General features: G+C 44.2%; 3 protein-coding genes across 3 annotated transcripts; 1 reads left to right on the forward strand and 2 right to left on the reverse strand.

Moving 5' to 3' along the window:
* The first annotated feature begins 2,036 nt into the window (after positions 1-2,036).
* LOC129584218 (uncharacterized) lies at positions 2,037-3,869 on the forward strand. Its single transcript, XM_055476336.1, has one exon. The coding sequence runs from the start codon at positions 2,037-2,039 to the stop codon at positions 3,867-3,869; it is 1,833 nt and encodes a 610-aa protein (XP_055332311.1).
* Positions 3,870-9,173: 5,304 nt separating this feature from the next.
* On the reverse strand, positions 9,174-11,055 carry LOC129584417 (uncharacterized). The gene is made up of 4 exons (XM_055476578.1): positions 11,029-11,055; positions 10,611-10,951; positions 9,728-10,082; positions 9,174-9,639 (listed from the first exon to the last, which is right to left on the reverse strand). Exons 2-4 carry the CDS (start codon positions 10,715-10,717, stop codon positions 9,595-9,597), a joined length of 507 nt encoding a protein of 168 aa, XP_055332553.1. The 5' UTR covers positions 10,718-10,951; positions 11,029-11,055; the 3' UTR covers positions 9,174-9,594.
* Positions 11,056-11,114: 59 nt separating this feature from the next.
* On the reverse strand, positions 11,115-11,935 carry LOC129584219 (E3 ubiquitin-protein ligase RNF181-like). Its single transcript, XM_055476338.1, has 3 exons — positions 11,816-11,935; positions 11,309-11,597; positions 11,115-11,191 (listed from the first exon to the last, which is right to left on the reverse strand). Exons 1-3 carry the CDS (start codon positions 11,933-11,935, stop codon positions 11,115-11,117), a joined length of 486 nt encoding a protein of 161 aa, XP_055332313.1.
* Positions 11,936-14,662: the final 2,727 nt, after the last annotated feature.

Below are 14,662 nucleotides of genomic sequence, written 5' to 3' on the forward strand. Positions count from 1 at the left end.
AATTCAGATATTAGCTTACGGTTTGACAACTATAACATGTTCGCATGTTGCTTTTGAATGTTTGTTGCCTGTGTAAAATATTTGGTTTGTGTTGTTCATACAAAGTGCTCAGGCAAGGTGTATTGTATGCTTGTAAGTACATATCTGTATACCGTGATTGCTCGTTATTACACATTAATCAGCAATACAGATAGAAATTTGAGCAACTGTATCTCCGATGAAAGTTCACTAATTGGAGGTTTATTTCCGCGGCGCTGCCGTCAGACCGAAACGGATAACAACTACACTGCACTGAATAAGCAGCAGCCAGCTTCAAAGGAATTTACTTTTATTATTTAAATACCATGTCGATGATATCACCAGCAGGTAAAAACTTACTTAGTATGCCCAAGTACTGTAACGAATGCTACTCTAGGCCTTTGTTAATGCACGAAAACTACAACACTGGTACGGACGTATGTTGCGGTAGCGTGCGTACACGGCCAAAGGCAGAACTACGAGTACAGAATCTGATGTACAGCTTAGGACGAAAAGGTCGCATACCCAACATTTCCACATTCAGTACGAATGCAGCGCAGTGCACTGTACGACTGAGTTCAAAATATCCGTTTCGTACAAGTGCACTGCACCGCTTGTGTACGAGGAGGAGCTACCTTGGCCCGATCAAAGGCGCACACACGACCATAATCCGATCACTGTGCCCGCGTGTGTGCACCATGCCCAACCACCCTAGCTGGCAACGACGTTAACCACTTGCACGCGCATACAACATGGCTGTCATCCTAACGCGGCAGCCCAATTATTAATAAATTTTAGCGGCCGTGAATTGTTTAACAAATTACGGCCACCCGTCGTTACGACCTTTCACTGTTTTCGAATGTTAATTTGTTTTGCAAGATCGAAATTTTGTAATTATGGACGAAAATGATTTTGTCATTTTACCTGAAGATAACTATCCGTCTTCCGTTTTGTCCGACATGGAGAATCTCGGTGAAGACCTTCACTTACCTGCCAGTCTGTTTTCTGTCAGTGCGAGTAACAGAAATAGTTCGGGCCTGCCATCAGATGTGGAGAAATTAGCAGAACCCGTCCCTGTACCAGCAAGCTATGGTAAAGGCATGTCAGCAGCTCTTCGAGCCGTGGAATCCGGAAACCTGTCTCTGCGTTCAGCAGCAAGAACGTATCACGTTCCATATGCTACGCTCTGGGAGAAGTTAAACGGCGTGCGAAGAGGAAAAAGGAGCTCATAAACGGAAATTTACTGATGAAGAAGAAAACTATATTGAGAAGCTGCTGTTGAAATGTGCTGAAAACGGCATACCACTGGACAAGAGCGCACTGCGACGACGACGAAGCACATGCCCCTAAGCAAAGGAAACTAAAGAATCGCTTGCGCGCGGATGCAGGGCTCATTGCGACGGACAGTCAGGTTATTGAGGCCCTCGAAAAGCGAGAAGAAGCAAAACTGCAGGCCAAGAGTAAGCGCAGCAAGAAGACCAAGAGCGGCCACAGTGATATTACGAACACGCCAACCAAGAAAACGTTTAGAATGGATAAAAAGTGAACATTATTTTGGCGCAGATTTATTGCTTTGAACGGTTGTGCTCGTGCAGGATTTCAGGAAATAATTATGCACTTTCGTTTAGTTTAGCACCAGTGGTCTCAAGCAGACTTTTTGTGCGTTAAAAATGGCGGCCATAGCGATGTTATAAAGTTGTTGCCGATGTGGGTGGCTGGCCATATTGCGTATGTGCAGGCACAGTGATTAAATTTACTGCCAACCTGGGTGTTTGGACGCGGTGCACACACGCGGGCACAGTGATCGGATTAAGGTCGTGTGTGCGCCTTTGATCGGGCCAAGGTAGCTCCTCCTCGTACAAAATGCTGGGTATGAGGCTATGCGACCATTTAGTCTTAAGAAACCTAAGAAACCTAAGAAACCTAAGAAACCGAAGAAAACCTAAGAAACCTAAGAAAGCGCAGGAGATTTAGACTACCTGCGCCCGCAACATTTGTTGGACCTAATCGGCGCTAAAATGGATGACGCCGCGTCTGATTTGTGTGACGCCCTGACGGACCTGCTCAATCTCGTTTTTGCTGGCAAAGTACCCAAGGATGTTATTCCCTTGCTCTGTGGCGCTCGACTCATTGCCCTACGCAAAAAGGACGGAGGTCTGCGTCCAATTGCCGTTGGAAATGTATACCGTCGCATTGCTGCCAAGGCGGTGGATATCCGAATTAGGACAGTAACATCGGAGATTCTCCAACCGCACCAACTTGGCTCAGGAGTGAAGAGAGGAGTTGAAGGAATTATCCACGGAACCAGAGACTTTCTCCTTCAATACAGCGGTGACGTTAAGGCTCTTCTCAAAATTGATTTCACCAACGCTTTCAACTGCGTGTCGCGCAAAGAAGTATTGCGGATAATAGCCGACATCATTCCGGAATACTATGCCTTTATAAAAATGTGTTACGGTGCACATTCCTCAGTATTCCTAGGAGATGCAGTCATTTCCTCTCAGTCTGGCGTGCAACAAGGGGATCCTCTCGGACCAGTTTTGTTTTGCTTGGTACTGCAGTTTATTGTCAACAAACTGAACACCTACCTGAACGCGTGGTATACGGATGCTGGTACGCTAGGAGGATCGCCATCGGACGTGATTCGTAATTTCCTGCTGCTGATAGAGAAAGCCAAAACTATTGGACTAGAAGTAAACATTGCGAAGTGCGAAGTTTTCTTGTGCGGTGGCACGGAAGCACAGCGTACATCGGCCGCTTACGACTTCACCAATTTGTTCCCTGGGATAGCCATTGTATCAGCTGATAAACTGAACTTGCTCGGCTCTTCTCTTCTACCAGCCGCCGTAATCCCGATGATCAATGATAAAATCAGCCAGCTCGGTGTTATGTGCGGCCGCTTGCAGCTAATTCCTAAACACCAAGCGCTATTCCTGTTGAAGAATTGCCTAGGAGTGCCGAAAATTGTTCACATATTGCGCACCTCCCTCGCATGGATGTTTCCACAAGAGCTATACAGACTCGACCAGGTATTTCGCGAGGCGGTCGAAACAATTACCAATGTCAGGATGGACCACCCAACATGGCTCCAGGCCTGCCTTCCTGTTCGTTTCGGCGGTTTGGGAATCAGACGCACCGAGAAGCTAGCTTTCTCTGCCTACTTAGCATCGGCTTCTTCGTTGCACCAACTGATTTCCAGATTATGCCCGACACTGACAGCAACGGATGTCACCGTCGCCACGCGAGCCTGGAAGTTAGAGGCCGACACTGACGAACTTCCGCCGGAGGCTTTCCGACACGTCCAGAAAGCTTGGGACACCCCTACAACCCTGCAAACATTTTCGAGGCTAACCGCACTACGGACTTCACAGGAGGAAGTCGCGCATCTCAAGGCGGTATCAGTCCCGGAAGCAGGCGTGTGGATCCATGCATTATCGGCAGCTTGCCTTGGTAATCTGTTGGAAGACAACGCTTTTCGCATAAGTGTTGCGCTGCGTCTGGGAGCACCGATCGTTACTCCACATGTGTGCGTTTGTGGTGGGCTGGTCGACGAGCTAGGCCGGCACGGACTTCGCTGTAAGCGGTCCGCCGGAAGACTACCTCGACACGACGGAATCAGCGCAAAAATTACCCGGGGCCTGAAATCAGCTGGCTTCCCTTCGAGAATGGAACCAAAAGGTCTATCCGTGAAAGATAATAAGAGGCCGGATGTGATCACCCTTATTCCGTGGAACCGCGGAAAACCGTTGGCGGTGGATGTTACCTGTGTGGACACGCTGGCGGCCTCATATATCGACCGCACTTCCGTGACTGTCGGCGCGGCAGCTGAACTCGCGGAAAGGGAAAGCTAGCGAAGCATGCCTGGCTGCAACCAAGGTACGATTTCGTTGCTGCAGCCATCGAAATTTACGGACCTTATGGGGACGGAACTAAAAAGCTAGTGGAAATGGTTGGAAACGGTATAGCGACTTCCACTGGCCAGAAGCGGGCGAAAGAGTTTTTTAAGCAGCGAATATCTATGCAAATACAACGGGGAAACGCGATTTGTGTAATGGGTACGATCCCCGATCAAGATAGCATAGAGGAAGTGTTTCTGTTATAAATGCTGTTTCGTTTTGGTACATAGTTTGTACTCGTATCATGATACTTATTAAAGGTTAACGGTAGTCCTACATTGTATGTAGGTGTATTGGTTCAATGCAGATTTATGAAGAGTTACACATCTGCTGTGCTTCCGTGGGTTTGTCACTTTTCGATACGATTGAGTGGGCTATGCTTGTCCTTCGCGAGGCAGCCATGTGATCGGCATCGTCCATTATTTTTTTTGGTGCTGGCTACTGAGTATAGAAGTACTGACAATATAAGTATATAAGATTTAACGTGATAATGCCGCGTTTGCTTGTAACAAATGAGGGCCGCAAATCCTTAAGGCGTTGTGATCATTGGGACATTGTGTATGGCGAGTGTTTTACTACGTAACTTTTATCTTGTGCTTGCGAAACGGAACGACCGGCTAGTGAAATAGCTAGATGATTGCACCCTTGTTATAGGAACCGCCGCTGCTACCCCCTTTCGAGAATTTCTTACGTCAAGTAAAACACGAAACAGCGTGGGTGATTGTGAACTTTCGACTCTATGATGCACGGACACAATAAGTATCTCTATGGATTTTCACAAAATTCTTACTGCATTTATTGCGGCTATTAAACAACTAAGCCGTGAGTTGAGTGGTTTCTCGAATTTTTATTTTGTTAATGGCCCGACGACCAAAACACGCGCGTAATTATAATCGTTCTCCGATGTAAATTCAGGTTTCACTAACACTATCGTAATGGTGTTTCAGTAATGGTGGGTCATGACTGCGAGGACGACTTGAAAGCAGCATTATTTTATCGGGATAAGCTACCGTAAAGTGATCTACAGAAGCACGTCCTTCGAACATCGGTTCCACGCAAGCCTGAGCTGTCCGGAAGGTTTGTTGTTCTCGTACAACAAAATTATCAATAGAAGCACTGACATGTCTGATAAAACCACCCGCCACAACTTCCCCGACTGTACATTCCACTCGGTCCGCAACATTTTTTGCAACGGTTGTTGCACAACCCTCCACCTCTCAATCCTTTGCAGCTTCCTGCTGCTCCACAGCTATCATCGCCAGGTTTCTAAGGAATTTGGTCAAGTAGTGTGCGTGAAATAAAAAGCGCGACAAGCATACTAAGCAAAATCAATAAGCTTCAAATCGTAACTAACAGTGCCTTATACGTATACTTACTTAAAATTTTCAGTTTTTGTAAACAAACCGATACCAGTTTACTACTGAACTACTTGCTTGGCATTTCCCATAAACATACCCATTTGCAGGCCTTTTTGCCTGCAGCATCGGCAGCTGCATGCGATTTGACCACACCAACCGGGGTCTCTATAGTCAACGTGGACGGTTGTGTGGCTAGTGGTGCATGTTGGTGGTCCACCGACTCCACCCGCGACTTTTGATGCGGTTGATCCAGTCTGGTGCGAGCGGCTTGACGCTGTTGATTATGCGCCGTGTCCTGGACTGAGCGAGACCGCTCAGTGGCCTGGATCAGTAGAGCGCCCCAAAGAAAGGTCACCACGATCAAAGTCGACATTCGAATAAGCGACATGGTCGAGCTGTTGCTGTGGCAATTAATTGACTGATCGTGCAGTAAATCAACATCTCTATAACAGCTTTTCTGGGTGTTTATAAGACAACGTACGTACTGCTGCTTTGCCAAATTTTGCCGCAAGTGGAGTTATGGCTACTATTGCTACTCTAACTACTGTACTGACCAAATATTTTTTTGCCAAAGATCCGGGAAGAACGAACTGACATGCACAGGAATTACTTAACGCAGACAAGCGTTTAGCTAATGATTTGTTTTGACTTGGCCGTGATGTCAGACGCGTTATGCTTTTTTGCAGTTGTTTTTTAGCTGTCGCATTTGCTGCCGGCTGGTGATTGCACATGTTCTGAATATGCGTGAATTCTTACTTGGAACGTGATTTTATAATTTCGTTTTGTACATGAAATACAACCTTCACCAGAGTTCAAGCGTTTGTTCGTAACGTTTTTGAATGATATTGCTAATTGTATTTTAACAAAATTGCTGTATAACTGCATAATTACCCTTATTTGCAGCAGTGACATGGATATAGATTGAGAAAAGGTAAATTTACTGCTACTCACAAGATTCGTTGCATAACCTGACAAGAATCTTAAATACGATATATATCGCAAATCACCAGGATGCGTCGTAAATTTTCACCGATTAATGGAAGCTTACGAGTCTTTTCCCGCGTGAATATGGGGATTGGCGAATAATGGCGATAGAGCCAGATTTTTTCGCTAGATACAGTATGTTGCAATCCATTAAGCGAAAATAAAATACCGCTTAAATAAAAACAAATGGAGCACCTGCTTCGATTTTTATTCAAAGCATGAATGTAAACTAAAATATCAATTTAGAAAAATTAAAGTTATTCTATAGTTAAACTTTCAAAGTGCCGTATTTAAAACAAATTACGGATATCATGGTTAGTAAAGATCAGTTATTAAAAATCTCTACGTGTATTCTCTTTCTGGCTTTACTTCTGTCTTTTATTGCTAGCCTACAGCCATAGCCGTGCACTTCTCTAGTATTAATTTTTAGTAATGTTTTAAATCCGCCGTCAATAACTGGGAAATTAAGAAAAAGTAGAACTTTAGCCTGGTTGCAGCATAAATCAAGATAAGATGTCCTGCACAAGTTAAACAGTTTCATCCAAATGTTTTGCAGTAGAGCAGAAAAGAAAAACGTTTTGAGCACACGTTTGACACGAGTACTCTGTTTTCACGCTTCGCTAAAGCTCCTTGGGCCGACAGCAACAACGACCACGATTTAATCAACGAAGCGGATGTTGGGCGGGCGGGTTTTTTCACTCATCAAGATTTTCACGCCGATCGAATGTACAAAGATTGTCTCACCATAAGCCGGCAGCAAATACAGTATACCTTCTAAAAAAACAACTGCTAAAGAGCATGACGGAACTGAGATAACGAAGTCATAGTCATAACTGCTTAGAAGTTGAAAGTATGTTAAGTAATTCGTTTACTTGCCGGTTCGTTTATACCGGATTTTTGGCAAAAATCAACTTTCATCGATTTAAATGTCGTCGCTATAACTCCAGTCATAGCAAAATTTGGCAAAACAACGTTAAGCTATCTTATAAATACTCAGAAAAATCTTTTTGAGATATTGATTTGCGCTCAGTCGTTGGCGAACTAAGAGTAACAACATATCGGGAATGCCGTTTAATATTATGTCGACCTTGTGCACTGTGACCTTCTTTTGTGGTGTGGTAATGATTCAAGCCGTTGAACTGCCTCGCTCAGCACAGGACACGGGGCATGAGCAGCAGCGTCAAGCCATTCGCACAAACCCTAATCATCTACAGGAAAAGTTGCGGGTGGCGCAGCAACATGCATCGCTCCCCGCTCAAACGCCCATCTCGACGGTATCGAACCAGGCTGAAGTAGTGAAATGGCATGCTGATGCTGATGCTTCTGGCAAAAAATGCAAAGGGGTATGTAAAAGTTTGTAACATACATGTACCGATGTTTGGTCTTTAACTGCGAACGCTATCTTTTAAAGAGTGTGAAACAGCAGGTGTATTTTTACGGCTAACAATATCGATTTCATGATCTTTGCATGAAATCAAATTTGTGGTTTGCCTTTCACAAATATTGGATGACTGTTAGTTGTAGAAACCCAATGGTAACAGCTGTGGAGCACCAGGAAGTTGCAGAGGACCTGGAGGTGGGGTATTGTGCAATAATCGGTGCAAACAATGTTGCGGCCCGAATGGAATGTTCAAGCGGGGATTCTGCGGCGATGGGTTTTTGCAGCCATGCCCGTGTTCTTACTAAATTTCTTGCTGAAGGTGAATGGATCACCGAACACGAAGTAGCTTCGCGTTCCATAACTGTAGGCGTTGCCAGTGCATACAGCCATCCTGCGCGGTTGAGCAACCATACCAAAAGCTTGATTTCGCTTAGAATTCGAGACACACCTTAAGAAACAATGTACATTTGCAGCCGGCAGAAAAAGCTGGATGCTTTGAGTTTTGTCGCATACTGCACAAGCGAGCAGTTCCCCGTTCGCACGCAGTGCTAGCAAATTGAGAGTGTCTGGGCACTGGTAAAGTTAATGTTGCATACTCCTTGAATTTGTTATAGCAGTTTTAAACTCTTGACTAGCTGGCCGGTTTCCACTTTTTCAGTCCAAAATTGTTGCCGTATCTGTAATACGATTTTGTTGCCAAGTTCAATCGTGCATGTGGGCATACAGTGCGCACGATCGGCGGACATGCAGCACGGTTTATATGCAGCCAGTCTAAGTCACGTCCGATCAGTTCGCGTCTACGTTACGACCGTTACATTTCGGCTCAAGGTCATTTCGGCCAGCGCTTATTTTGGCTTAAACACCCATCTTTATTTTTCCCTACGTTTTTTTAAGATATTTGCCTTGAGCAGCAGCGCAGGTGCCTTGGACAGACGGTATGCGCTGTTGATCTGAATCATCTGGTTATCGTTGTATTTCGTTGTTTTACCATAATACCTTTTTTATGCAGTTGACTCTAAACAGTCTATAAATATGCTGCTTGTCTATCTATGCACTCAAGTTTAATGCTAAATTGCCTTAGCGGAAGCCGAATCCGATCCATTCCACTTCTACCAAGGTTGTGTAAAAATTCCATGTAAACCCAAAACTGAGTCAGGCATTGTCACAGAATCAGCCCTCAGTCGACTGTCCGTGGGGAAGGGAGGGCGGTTCCGTGAGGTATTCGCAAAAAATGGCGATGGGTCGAAATTGAACCGCTGGTTACCGAGTGAGATCCACGTAGCACAGCCATTGTGCCATCGCCACTGTTGGCGAAGATCAAGATATTTGTGCTTCAGCCTGAGGCAACCAGGTAGGCGGCGGTATGGGCGGCTGTCGTGTGCACATAGTCTTATACTCTAGCTGACAGCATGACTTTTGTTCTCGAAGTACGTAATAGCGGTATTTATATTATATCACCACATTAGCTGCTGAGATTTTTTCTGCATGCCATTGATGTCATTCAAAAAGAAGGAACAGTATGTGTATTTTGCCTCTACCAAACTACCAGTACAACTACTGAAGTAGTCATGTGCACAATATACACTCTGTACATTTGAATATCAACCCTGCCGACGTTTGATGCTTCAAGCAGGCCTGCACACCAGCTGTTTGGCAAAAGCAAATAGGAAATCAACGGACTTTGGCAACAACCTTTCCCACCATTTATCGGCACAGTTATAAGCTGAAACGTAATCAAATAAACACAATCAGCATTAATGACAAGAATCACAGAATGTAGAGTATTGATATCATCAGAAAGACAAGTGCAAGCTGCAGAAGGAAGCACCGCGAAGCAACGACCATAGGGAGGTCGGGGGTCAACTGGTGTAACAGGAGTTCAATCACAGTTCGACCGTTTGTCGGCCATATCGAGAATAACCAGTCAGCCATTCGGTCAAGAACACATCTTGAAGTACTACAACTGTCGGGCACTTCGAGGCCTGGCACGAAAAAATAGTACCTGCGACATTGAAATAAGTCTTTAATCGTTGTTTAATGGATCGTCGACAACGACCATGCTGAAATTCGCTTAAAATGAACACCCTTACATCTATGCCATCATCGTCGATTTCATCATCATGGTCATCGTCGTTGTCCTGGGTGCTTCCTGATTCGTCGGTTTCACTGTCCGAACTACTATCTTCGCTGCTGGTTCCATCGTTAACATTTACCGGTTGTTCAGCAGACGTTCGAGTTCGACATCTTCGGATCAGCAGTGCTCCCAATGCAGAAGACAATAGCACAACTGCAGCCACACAAACAGAGAAGTCGGCAAATGTCCACTTCGTGATGATCCGTGCGGCTTCCGGCTTTAATAGGCGTTTGGTGTGCGTTGATTTGCTTTGCCTGTGTGTCCTTGCCTTCCGGTCACTGGGCGTGGAGTTAGTAAATCGTAGAATGTATCTGCGCGTTTTACAACACTCATGTTTACACTGTCGTGGGAAATTGCAACGGCTAAATAAATAAATACATGTACTGTAATCTGATCGTCAACATATTTTGTAAATTGATGTGCAAAAACAAGACCGACGAAAATGATTTTATGTAAAATGTATCTTAAAACGTATCTGCATAACTCGTTCTCAGTTTCTGGCTTTTATAAACTGAGCAATGAACATGCAGTAAATGTCTTTTGGCAAACAATAATTTTTGTGGCAGTGTACGGTATATTTCTATGCTGAACTGAGTCTGTTCCAAGGCGCAAAATAATTTTTCTACAATCAGTTAAAAGCGGCATTCAACCGAAAGCCGGCTATCACTGATACCAAGAATGAGATATGATTTTTACAAATAATTGTTAAGGCGATGCAGACTCGTGTAAGAGATAAACAATATTATAACGACGTTAACATTAATTTAAAAAATGTATGATTAAATTACTAACTAAAATAAAGCTATTTAGATAAAAAATAAGTTATTGCGAAGCCTTACTTTTCAGCAGAACCAGAGACGAACGCAAATCTTTTGAGCTCAGTTCCATCATGTTGGCCCACCAAGTCGACATTGAGCTTGATCTTGTCAGCCTTGTTTGTCGGCATATCAAGCACTGGTAACTCATCACCATCATCATTGGGCTCCGCAGAATAGACGATTACACCGTCGTAGCCTTTGTTGTAAGCATGCAGTAGCTTGGTGTGGTTGGGATCGTCACCACAATCGGCATCATCCACCAGCAGAACAAATTTTGCAGCAATCCGGCCTTCGTAGTGTTCTGGAGCACGTCGAATATGCGGTGTGCACGCATGGATGGGGTCGGCGACCCGTAGGTAAATCTGATATGAAATTGGAATAGTCAAAAACAAATGCGCCCTTCTCACCAGAATGTCACGTCCGTGTTTTCCGTTCTCACCAGATTATTTGCTGGAGATTTGGAATATAAAAATCACAGAATTAACCCAGTAAGCAGGACATGTCACCGGATGAGTATCTCAGAGCTCAAATCATCTGTCGGCAGAGAGGACATTGTCGAGAGTAGCTGGTCAGCCAGGTTCGTAAGCAGCTGTCATGTCCAACTGTAAAGCACAGAACCCAATGCCCATGTTTAGACAAAATTAATTTCTACGTATAATCGCTTCGCAGCAGACCAGTGCGAGGAGGAAGTAAGATTCCATGCAGTTAATCAGCCTCACCGTGATGACAGGGTAGGGCAATGATACGCGGATTATCAGCGTAATCCTCTTGGCATACCGGACAGTTCTCGTCCGTGGGCGGCTGCACCGTCGTGGCCTGGCGCAAATTCTCGACCTCGTCAGCCGTCAGGGCGGTCCCGCGGGCTCTCTGGTCAGCCGCACGTTCGGCTTCGGCCAGCCCGGCCAGGAGATTATGAATGATAATAAGAGCCATTTCTTCCCTGAGTTGATCACGAGTGTTGTCAAGCCATTGGTCGGACCGCACCGGCGTAGTGGGCTGGCTCACCGTCTGAACACAAAAATTACGGTTTAAGTAAGTATTTCAGAAATCAAATATGTCCACTCAACATGAATTGTTGTGACTAACTCTTCGATTCTCCATCTAATAGACTGAAAATTTAAGTTGATTATAACAGACCGGTGTTACCATGCTTAACCAGACCAAGGTTTTCTGCTTGCAGGAAAGGCATAAAGTTTTTATACAAAGGGCAGTATCGTTATTCCTACATTTGAGTTAATCAACCACTCTGCTCTGGTTGGGTCCGCTCCGATGGCGGAGCGGGGAGTTGAAACTGCATTATTGGCATTTCCTTCCCGGCGCTCATCGGTTGGTTTGTCCAGGTACATTGCGATTAGTCTTGCCACAACAACAGACAGGACTATCAGGACAGCAACAGTGCTGTTGATATACGATAAGTCAGCTGATGAGAGGTCAACTACCCGGATCCCGGTAGTAGTAGGCCCGGTGTAGTAGACCCAGTTCGGCGCTGATGATGTTCGGCGCTGAGTATTGGATTTAGCTGGTTTTGCCCTGCTTTGAGAGCGCTTTGTCTCCGGCCCCACTGACGGAGGCATTCAGAATGTACCTATGGGATGAGAATATTATTTTGATATCCTGGCATCCTGACTAATGTACAGTTTATCATTAACATATAATTATGTTAGTGTGTCGGGTGCCACTGCGTAATCGAATGCCAAGCAGAATTAATTGCTTACTTAAAAATAAGTATGCAGATGTACTGCACTTGTACTAGCTGTATGCTTCAATGTTTTATAAAATATTTCGGTAGAGAGTTTATTTCAGTTTTCAAAATACATTAATTTCATCTTGGGAGTGTTGTAGTCAATCGGTAAAAAAAGGTAAAGGCTGTAAATTCTCTTACGGTACGAGTACTGGTACACATTATTTTGTGACGGCTGCCACTTCTGCCTGTTGTGTGTAAAAAATTAATAATAGCGCAAGTCTTTTTCAGTTGAAAAAATTTTTTATCAAGGTCAAGTTTTTAGTATGCCATTAACGACATCTGTTACGTACGTCAGATCACAACCGCAGCCTGTACCTTACTTTTCAGGTGAACGTAGGACAAATTCAAATCTTTTCAACTGAATTCCGGCAGAGTAATCCACCAAGTCGACACTGATTTTGAGACTTTCAGAGACACTTGCCGGAATGTTTACTGATGGTAATTTATTTTGTTCTGCCTTTGGTTGAGCAGAATAAATGATGACCCCATCGTAGCTTTTACTGGAGGCATGTAGCAGCTTAATATGCTTCGGATTCTCGCCACAGTCGGTATCATCCACAAGCAGAACCCATTTCGTCCGTGCTTCATATCCTTCGGGCGGGCGTCGAAAACTGGGCGTACACGCGTCAATGGGATGGGCAACCCGCAGATAAATCTGATAAGATACGGTAATTCAATACTAATAACAACGTAACAAGGAAATCTGATGCAATGATCCTATGGATTACTCATGCTTTTAAAACGCACCGCTACCTATCCAAAATTTTCACCGTGACATCGTACTAATCACAACGGTATACCTGAATTTATTAGTAAGCATCAGTCACAAAGGTTATTTTGCGCATCTTACCAGATCACCTGGGAAAAATTCTCTTCCGGTGACGGACCGTTTAGAAAACACGGTAAATGAACTGTAATCGGAAATCCTGTCATTCTTGCGACGATAAACGGCGACTTTGGCACCAACTACATGCATCCAGAAGCAAAAAATAAATCCATGAACCAGCAGAAACCATACATGTCCAGTTCGCGTCGGCGATGCCATTTTCAGTTACATCACAGTAGTGAAACTGAATGTCCGCCGAATGTAGATGATAAGCTGAGAATATCCCATAGAATACATTGCGGGTTAATGTGAAATTCAGATATGGGTTGGGTACGATAATAATTTTGTGTCGCTGTGAAATTCAGATATGGGCCGCATACGGTTGAAAAATTACATCGTGTTTGTGCAGTACTTCTGAATACTTGTTGTCTGTGTAAAATCTGAGTATTATTGAAGGTTGCTCTCATACTATGGTAAACTATTTGTTTGTGTTGTTGATACAAAGTGCACAGACAAGGCAGAGATAATTATGTGCGTGACAGTAGGTGTACGGGATTCTTCATTATCATTGCACATTAATCATCAACTATAGAAGTGTATGCAACTGTATCTCCTATCGAAGTCCACTAATCGGAGATTTGTATCTGCGGCGCTGCCAGTTAGTCTTGCGAAAGGAGTTGTCCGTTAATGCGCTTAAAACTTTAAACATTGCAGTACCATTCTAATACATTCAGCGGGATTAGGACGCTTGTGATTTTGGCAGCAGGGTTGCAGTCGCTGTTGCACAGTTCTTGTGGTAACTGGGAGATGGCTTATGGCGAGTGCTTTACTACGTTTTACAGTAGAACACGAAATCGTACGCCGGGATGTATGTAGGCGTTATTAAAAGCAGTTCCCGTACATTTCAGGAGTTCGCGACGTGGAGAAACTGTCACAATATAGAATTCTCCTATACCTGTGCAGGTAAGCGATGACCTTTGTGTGCCTACCGATGTGTACCTACAATAACCAGTTACGCGCACGTGTGATGATGACCTTTATTCAATAAACACTATGCCCACTATAACAATGCTATCCTAGGTAAGGCTGGTAGTCTCCTGGTAGACTACTGCCAGACTACTGACTGGTACGGTGAGGAGAGGAGTCCTTATATATGGTCCTGGTCAGGATGGGCTTGACTGACATGGATGGGGCTGGTGCGGCGACAAGCCAATGATGGAATGCCTGACGGCATTATGATGGAATATGCCGTCAACGTGAGGTCATAGGACCGGGCTGGAATTCGTGCGCTTAACTGCACGTCGGCTTACTTATCGTTATGCCTAACATCCTACTTCATGGATCCTGATATAAATTGTATGTAATTATGTTTATATATATAGTATAGTATATATATTATATATAGTATACTGATAAATAGTATTTATATATATAGTATACTGATATATATAGTATATATGTAGTATGTAATTATGTTTTAAGCATGCTCCAATTTCACGCTTC

Source organism: Paramacrobiotus metropolitanus, unplaced genomic scaffold (genome assembly GCF_019649055.1).
Source record: "Paramacrobiotus metropolitanus isolate TYO unplaced genomic scaffold, Prichtersi_v1.0 Parri_scaffold0000013, whole genome shotgun sequence".
Classification (NCBI taxonomy): domain Eukaryota; kingdom Metazoa; phylum Tardigrada; class Eutardigrada; order Parachela; family Macrobiotidae; genus Paramacrobiotus; species Paramacrobiotus metropolitanus.